The sequence below is a fragment of the Jaculus jaculus genome, chromosome 8 (genome assembly GCF_020740685.1).
Source record: "Jaculus jaculus isolate mJacJac1 chromosome 8, mJacJac1.mat.Y.cur, whole genome shotgun sequence".
NCBI classification, from domain to species: domain Eukaryota; kingdom Metazoa; phylum Chordata; class Mammalia; order Rodentia; family Dipodidae; genus Jaculus; species Jaculus jaculus.
Genome location: NC_059109.1, coordinates 82,213,080 through 82,221,765, shown reverse-complemented (window position 1 = coordinate 82,221,765; position 8,686 = coordinate 82,213,080). Strand labels below are relative to the sequence as shown.

Genomic DNA, 8,686 nt, shown 5'->3' with positions numbered 1-8,686 from the left:
CCCTGCTCTAAACGCTCCAGCCCTTTGGCCTTTCTTGCCTCCTCTAAAGGGTCTGTGAAGGTAGATGGGGCCCACTGGCCCCCTGTCTGGTAAGAGCAGCCAGAATGCTCAGATAGTCTTCAGGTGGATGTCAGTTTGGTTCATGTCCCTGAGTACACAGCACTACAGTTTCTTGCAGCAGATCTAGTCACACTGTGACCAATGACAGCCTGCTGGCCTATCCCCCCATCCTCTGCACAGACAGGCCCACGTGTGTCCCCAGACGCCTGAATCACTGCTGACAGCTTGAGACCTGGCGGCTATGGGCTCCTGGGGAGCCACTGGGGAAGGGGGTGGCAGCCACGTTGTCGCCTCCTGGGGAACACCTGCAGACATAAATAGGCAGCCCTCCGAGGCAGCAGCACAGAGCCAGCAGAGCAGCGCTGCACGCAGTGCCCACCTGTGTGAGCCAAGATGCCCGATACCATGCTGCCCGCCTGCTTCCTTGGCCTGCTGGCTTTCACCTCTGCCTGCTACTTCCAGAATTGCCCGAGGGGTGGCAAGAGGGCCATGTCGGACTTGGAGCTGAGACAGGTACCACTGGAGTCCATCTCAGGGCTGCTGGGAGTAGGCAGGGCATGGGACTGGCACCATGAGGCAAGTTCTGGGAGAGAGGGTAGTGGTGGGAGAAGGGAGCATTTAAGGGAGGTGCCCGAAAGGAAGCTCAGTGAGGCAGATGGGCCCTCAGGGTGTGCACAAGAGGATGAAGTGCAAGAGGCACAGGCATTGAAAAACAAGATCCCCGTGGAGCAGGGGATGCTAGAAAGTGAGAGATGCCTCCCATAACTGGGCTGAAGAAGGGAGAGCTGGGCGGTGAGATCTCCTGTACACCCATGGGGTCTTCTCAATTAAGACTGGCTGGAGTATATAAAATTCTGCTCTAGCCTGAATCCCAGGCTTTCTGCATCTAACCCTTCTTCTAGCCACAAGTGTAAATTCCCCCATCCCCAGAAGATGGCTATTCCTCTGAACATGCCTGAACAGGGTGTGGCTTCCAAGCACAGTGTGAGGAAGCTGTGTGAGGTTCTTAGCTGATTTTCTTAAGCTGCATAGCACTCTGATTCCCTTCCTATATGCTCAATTCTGCCAGGCCACAGGTAGTTCAGTTTTCAACTGTTAAACAAGCCAGAGTGTATAGGTAGGCTATTGCCAAAGCCTCCCGTCCCTCTGCAGGGCTCCTTTGGAGGTCTAGTGCACCAGGTGTCTCCCTGGGATCAGGTCGCTACCACCCACCTGGTAGCCATGGTGGGTGGGCAGGAAGAAGGGGCCCAGGTGAGGCCTTACAACTTAAAAGTGAGGGCAAAACTAGAGCCGGGAAATGGGAGTAGTGCCCTAAGTGTGCTTGCCCTGTGCAATGGGGTGGGATGGGCGGGCAGCTGGGCTGGGATATTCACAAGGACCATCTGAAGACTGCTGAGAGTGGTGCACACTGTGGATGTCTCAGAACCAAGACGAACGTGTCCTTAGTGCTGGAGCCCAAGGACCCACCTGCCAACTGGAGGTGAGGATGTTGACCGTATTAGTAAGAGCTGCTCCTCGGTCAACTAATAGCTAAAGGGTTTTGTAGATATCTCCGCCGCCTCCACAGCACCTGAGCTCCTGCAAGCCCCGCAGGACTGCGGACCCCTCGCGGGCTGCCCCACCGCCCCGCTGGGCTTCTCTCCCACTGACCCGCCCGTCCCCGCAGTGCCTCCCCTGCGGCCCCGACGGCAAGGGTCGCTGCTTCGGGCCCAGGATCTGCTGCGGGGACGAGCTGGGCTGCTTCGTGGGCACGGCCGAGGCGCTGCGCTGCCAGGAGGAGAACTACCTGCTGTCTCCCTGCCAGTCGGGCCAGAAGGCGTGCGGGAGCGGCGGCCGCTGCGCCGCCGCGGGCATCTGCTGCAGCGACGGTGCGCGGGAGGGCGGGCGGCGGGGAGGGCCCGGGCGGCCAGGGCTTCGCCTCGGCGGAGCTGCCCCGGCCCCGGGCGCCCGCGCTGACCCGCTCCTTCCCGCCCGCAGAGAGCTGCGAGACGGAGCCCGAGTGCCGCGAGGGCGGCCGCCGCCCGGGCCGCGTCGGAGAGCGGAGCAACGGCACGCTGGCCGGGCCCACCGGGGCGCTGCTGCTGCGGCTGGTGCAGCTGGCGGGCGCGCGCGAGCCCCAGCCCGGGCCCTACTGAGCCCCGCCCCGCCAGCACGGCAAATAAACCTTTGAAAGAGCACCCCAGTGTCTGCGTCTCCGTCAACGCGGGGAGGGAGAGGAGGGCGGGGTGCGCGAAACCCCTACCGGGCCCTGGCGGCTCCCTGCACCCGAAGTCGTGGGCAGCTCCCCCCCCCCCCCAGAGAAGGGGCAGAACCTGGAGGGGAAGCTATCTGTGGACCACCAGAGACCTACATAAAACTCAGGACAAAGACGACCCCAAAGTCGGAGCCTCACGTCCAAGGTGGCCCTGGAGGTTGGGCAGGTTGGGCGACTCTCTGGTGGGAACAAAAATAAAGGCCGAGAGGGCCCAGATAGGCAGCAGAAGAATACAGACACAGAGGCCTTGAGAGTGAGAGAGAGAGAGAGAGAGAGAGAGAGAGAGAGGCCAGACAAGTCAAAGGATGACCATTTTCCTACCAAAATTTATCCTAGGAGGCAGCACACGCAGCTTTGAGTCACCCCAGACTCTGGATTCTGGGTGCAGCAATATCCCTTTCATCCAAGACTGCTTTGATGGACGAGTGGGCAGGGACATTAGCCTAGATGCGGCAGACAGGCCACCTACCATCTCTCCAGGTGCGTGCCCCCACCATTAGGTGTCCTGTCAACCACCGTGCGAGATAGCCCTCACCAGAACCCAGCTGCGAACCCCTACAGACACAGCATCACACCACCACAACCTCCCTCCGTCGGAAAACTGCAACACAGGCTGAGTGGCTCAGTGGCAGAGTGCTGACCTCGTGGGCATGCATAGGGTCCTGGGTTTGATCTTCACTACTTACAGAGAGGGAGATAAGGGGGAAAGGGAAGGGAGAGAAGACAAGACAATAACTGCTGGGTCATGCCCATAACTCTCGACCTCAACCATTGATAGAGACTATGAGACCACAGAGAAACTGACAACAGATCTGATGCGCACCTTCACACTGATTCCCAGATAAAAACACTGCCTTACTTTGGCAAACGCAACATCAGAGCAAAGCTGTCACCAGTACTTGGTCTCTGTCCTTTCTTTGCCCCTCTTCCCCTCATTACGAACACAGTGCCACACTACCTGACAGCTGCCTGAAATGGTTTCCTCAGTGACCTCCAACCAGGCATAACTAGGATTTCTGGATTTGAAGAAGAAATGAATTTTAGCGCAAGCCAATTGTGAAGCAAAGTTGGATTTATTAAAAGCAGAAAGAGCTGGAGCGATGACTTAGTGGTTAAGGCACTTGCTTGTGAAGTCTAAGGACCCAGGTTCAACTCCCTAGAAACCACAGTAAACTAGAGGCTACAGGTGCCCATTCTCTCTCACTTTCTAATAAATAAAAAATAAAAGTTTAAAAAATGATTGCTGGTCGTGGTGGCGCACGCCTTTAATCCCAGCACTCGGGAGGCAGAGGTAGGAGGATCATAATGAGTTTAAAGGCACCCTGAGATTACATAGTTAATTCCAGGTCAACCTGGACCAGAGTGAGACCTTACCTTAAAAAAAAAAGCTTAATTAAAAAATATTAAAAATAAATACATAAAAGCAGAGAGCAGAGCATGGTGGTGCACTCCTTTAATCCTAGCATTTGGGAAGCAAAGGAAGGATGATCGTTGTGAGCTCAAGGCCTGGGACTACAGAGTAAATTCCTGGCTAGGCTGAGCTACAGTAAGACCCTGCCTCAAAAACAAAACAGAACCAACTAAACAAACAAACAAACAAAAAAGCAGAAAAAGAGCTGGAGAGATGACCAGATGCACAAGGTAGGAGATGCATCTAAAATTCTTGAGTTTGTTTGCAGTGGCTAGAGGCCCTGGTGTGCTCATTTTCTCTCTCGCTCTCATATAAACAAATAAAATCTTTAAAAAAAAAAAAAAAAGCCGGGTGTGGTGGCTCACACCTTTAATCCCAGCATTCGGGAGGCTGAGATAGGAGGGTCACCTTGGGTTCAAGGCCACCCTGAGACTACATAGTGAATTCCAGGTCAGCCTAGGTTACAGTGAAATCCTACCTCAAAAAAAAAAAAAAAAAAAAAGGAGAAAGCAGAAAGAGTTCTCCCATTTCTGGGGACTGTTCTTTCTTTCTCTTAAACTCTGCAATAAAATCTTTCTTTCTTCCTTCCTTTTTGTTTTTTTTCCCAAGGTGGGGTCTCACTTTAGCCCAAGCTAACCTGTACTTCACTATGTAATCTCAGGGTGGCCTTGAACTCATTATGATCCTCCTACCTCTGCCTCCCGAGTGCTGGGATTAAAGGCATGTGCCACCACGCCTGGCTCAATAAAATCTTTCTAAATTTAGAAAGAAGATAGAAAGAGAAAAGTGCTGAGAGAAAGGGGGAGGGAGGGGAGGAAAGCAAGCACACCAGACACCAGATAGGACAAGCATAGGCTTCTCAAGGGACAGTCGCCATTAAGTGTCTTTGTAAGGGATGGTGTGTGTGTGTGTGTGTGTGTGTGTGTGTGTGTGTGTGTGTATGGGGGAGACAGAAAGGTTCAGTGGCAAATTACATCTCTAGTTTGGTGTGAGGGCACACATCTTTAATTGCAGCACTCAGGAGGCAGAGGTAGGAGGATCGCCATGAGTTGGAGGCCACCCTGAGACTACATAGTGAATACCAGGTTAGCCTGGACTACAGTGAAACCCTACCTTGAAAAACCAAAACCAATTTTTTAAAATTTTAATATTTTTACTTATTTACAAGCAGAAGCAAAAAAAGAGAACAGGCACACTAGGCCTCTTGCCATTGCAAGTGAGTTCCAGATGCAAGTGCTTCTTTGTGCATCTGGGTTTATGTGGGTACCGGGGAATCTAACCCAGGCCATCAGTCTTTGCAAACAAATGCCTTTAACTGCTAAGCCATCTCTCCAGCCCCAGAAAGACTTTACTATCGAACTTACAGATACAGGATTTATAGCGCTTAAGAGAAGGACAAAGGCCTGAACTACTGCAATGGGGAAGCTCTCCTAGAGACCCACGCTGGGGTCTTTTATGGGAGTTTACTGGTGAGAGCTGCGTGAGGGCAGCACCCACCTCAGGGGAACTGGTGCTGCCAGGTTTCCAGGAAAGGGAGTCATCTCAGTTCTTTCTTTCTTTTTTTAAAAGTATTTTTGTTGTCGTTCGTTTTTATTTATTGGAGAGTGAGAGAGAGAGAGAGAGAGAGAGAAAGAGGCAGATAGAGAGAGAGGAGAGAGAGAAAATGGGCGCGCCAGGGCTTCCAGCCACTGCAAACGAACTCCAGACCCGTGTGCCCCCTTGTGCATCTGGCTAACATGAATCGAACCTGGGTCCTTTGGCTTTGCAAGCAAATGCCTTAACCGCTAAGCCATCGCTGCAGCCCGAGTGATGTCGTTTCTTAATTTTCTCTTCTAGTAAAGAAAGAGATAAGGGAAAAGCAGATTCTCCCTTTAAGCTCCTGGCTTCTAGCAAGCAGGCTGCGGGGACCGAGAGGAAAGAATCAGATTCTCCCCTACAGGCTCAAGGACAAGTCTCGCTTTACCTTCACTTGTTACCTTTAAATGGCCTCTCCAGGACATCTGCTCTTCCCCACCACTTTGTTTAGCAGTTTGCTTCCACCTCCACCCACAACTGGTCCTTCTTTCCCTGGCCTCTTGGAGGTCTCAGCCTACCAACGTTTTTGTTGTTTTTTTTTTTTTTTGTTTTTTTTTGCGTTTTAGTGATTTTTACTCGTTATTGCTTCTTGAGCGCCACCTATTGGATTTCTTCAAGTACGTCAGGCTCCAGCATTACCTCCTAAGGGTTAACGTTTCCATACCCTTCGGTCCCCACCAACCTCAGGAACACACCTAACTCTGGTCCGCCTCTGCCCCCTTTCCGTCTTGTTCTCTGTCTCTGTGGCTGCCTTTTCAGAACTCTTCTGGGTTTTATCCTCACAAGGAAGTCTCCTCCCCAGCACCATGAAATATCCACATAGAACCTTCTCTGCACCACGTTCCCATTACCTCCTTCATTCCTATTTCCCTGCCTCCAACCCCACCCTAGAATTTTAGGCCCGGTGCTGTTTGCCGGGAAGCTCCATCACTCACTCTCCCAAAGGAATCCCCCTCTCTTCTCATTAGCCTCCGGACTTTACCAGCCAGGAAAGGGCCCTCCTCTCACTCCCCCCCCCCCTCATTTCTTTTGCTTGTTCTTGCAGTGGGGAGAGATCTCCAAGGGTAAAAGAGGCTTGACTTAACTATTGCCCCATTGGGAAATGACTTGCTCCTGCTGGGATCGGGCCCTACAGGTATCACTATTACCTTCCTGAGTGCCTTTCTGTAGCCTCTACTCCCCTTTTAGTCACTCAGATGGAGGAAAGGCAATTTTTTCTTAATCTAGGGTCTCATACAAGAGTTCAGGTGATAGCTGGAGGGATGGCTTAGCGGTTAAGGCATTTGCTTGCAAAGCCGAAGGACCCAGGTTCGACTCCCCAAGACCCATGTTAGCCAGCTGCACAAGGGGGCACATGGGTCTGGAGTTTGTTTGGGCTGAAGGCCCTAGTGTGCCCATTCTCTCCCTCCCCCCCACTCTGTCAAAAAAAAAAAGTACAGGTTACCATGACTAACTCCTGTCTAACTACCTTTTCTCCCTACTGGAAGAGCAGATCCTTCCTATAGTCACAACTTTTTTGGTTAAGAGTATCCCCGACCAAGCATCTTGAAAAAGAAGATTAGCCTTCTTCTGTCCAAAGCATGACCACAGTACAGACTACAGGACGAGAGGCCTGGTGCCAGAGTGAAGTATAAATTTGAAGATCCTCCTACAACTTAAATTTTTTAGGGGGGTCAAATAGAAATCCTTTATATACAGGTCTTCTCTGCCTGCGAGATTAACCTAATCTCTGTTGAATTTGTACACAGCCCTTTTACAAAGGCCTACAGGAAGCCATAAATTGAGAAACCCCAGGGAAAGAGTTCCAAGGACAAGCTGAACTAACCCCTTCATGGCCTCCTTACCTTGGACCCAGCCCCAAACCTAAATCCAGTAAACTCCATAAGCCCCTTCACCCTTAACCGCCCACTATGGGTGCTTTTCCTCTTTGGGAAGTTCCTAAGGGACATTCAGGACCACTGTGGATTTAAAGTAAGTTAAGCCAGATATTGGGAAGGTTTCAGGTGATCTTTGAAGGAGAAACAGAAGCAAGACAGCAGTGAGAAAGGGGCAGAGGCCCAAAGAGAACAAGACACATCACCCAGCCTTCTCTGTCCGGACTAGAACTTGTATCTGATCCTGGCTCATCCAAGGTGGCTGCAAGCAACACTCCCTAGCAGGGACTTCTGCTTCTTCCCCAGCTCAGCACACCTAGGCTCCCTGGCCCCTTGAGTCAGCTCTTGAGTTCATGAACCAATCAGGTGTCTCCTTACACCCCTGAGTCTGATAACAAGGCTCATCCTTATTGGATGCCTGCTCTGTATAAAGGAGCCTAGCCTGTGTAAGCTCTCCTTACCACCTGTGGTTTCACATGAACACCAGGGTGTAAGTCTGTCTCTCTGGAAACTGGAAGGGGGGAAAGGGGGGGAAGAGGTGGAAGGGGCATATCCTTGTGCCTGGATAGTTTCCTGCTTGCCTCCTACAGTGTTTTGCTTTGGGCTGCTTTTCAACTTTGTTACAAGTATATGATCTTTTTTGGATCTCTGAGTTCTTCACCATTTATCTCTATTTTCTTATTTTTTTTTTTTTTCTTTTTTCAAGGTAGGGTTTCACTCTAGCTCAGGCTGACATGGAATTCACTATGTACTCTCAGGGTGGTCTTGAACTTATGGCGATCTTCCTACCTCTGCCTCCCAAGTGCTGGAGTTAAAGGCGTGTGCCACCACACCTGGAATTAATTAATTTATTATTTTTTCTTTTCAAAAATTATTTTATTAACAACTTCCATGGTTATGAAAAATATCCCATGGTAATACCCTCCCTCCCCCCACTTTCCCCTTTGAAACTCCATTCACCTTCATATTCCCCTCCTCATATCAATCTGTCTCTCTTTTATTTTAATCATCATCTTTTCCTCCTATTATGATGGTCTTGTGCAGGTAGTGTCAGGCACTGTGAGGTCATGGATATCCAGGCCATTTTGCGTCTGGAGGAGCATGTGGTAAGAAGTCCTACCTTCCCTTGGCTCTTACATTCTTTCTGCCACCTCTTCTTCAATAGACCCTGAGCCTTGGAAGGTGTGATAGAGATACTGCAGTACTGAGCACTCCGGTCACTTCTTTCCAGCACCATGATGCCTTCGGAGTCATCCCAAGCTCATTGCCATCTGAAAAGAGAAGGTTCTCTACCAAAAGTGAGAGTAGCATTAATATAAGGGTATGAACATTAAGAGAAGTGCATACTGGGCAATTTGACAAGCATAGTATATACATTTTTCCAGACAGCAGCAGATGTTACACCCCTAGGGCTCATGATTACCCCTGTTGTAGGTTTCCATTCTGCATGCAGAATGGCTTCTTCCAGCTTTCTGTCAGCTGGTCTCCATGGAGGAGATTATCAGCTCAGTT

The 8,686-nt window shown here is 50.8% G+C and overlaps 1 protein-coding gene across 1 annotated transcript; it reads left to right on the top strand.

Moving 5' to 3' along the window:
- Positions 1–416: 416 nt before the first annotated feature.
- LOC101606589 (arginine vasopressin) lies at positions 417–2,195 on the top strand. Its single transcript, XM_045157028.1, has 3 exons — positions 417–573; positions 1,727–1,928; positions 2,038–2,195. Exons 1-3 carry the CDS (start codon positions 454–456, stop codon positions 2,193–2,195), a joined length of 480 nt encoding a protein of 159 aa, XP_045012963.1. The 5' UTR covers positions 417–453.
- Positions 2,196–8,686: the final 6,491 nt, after the last annotated feature.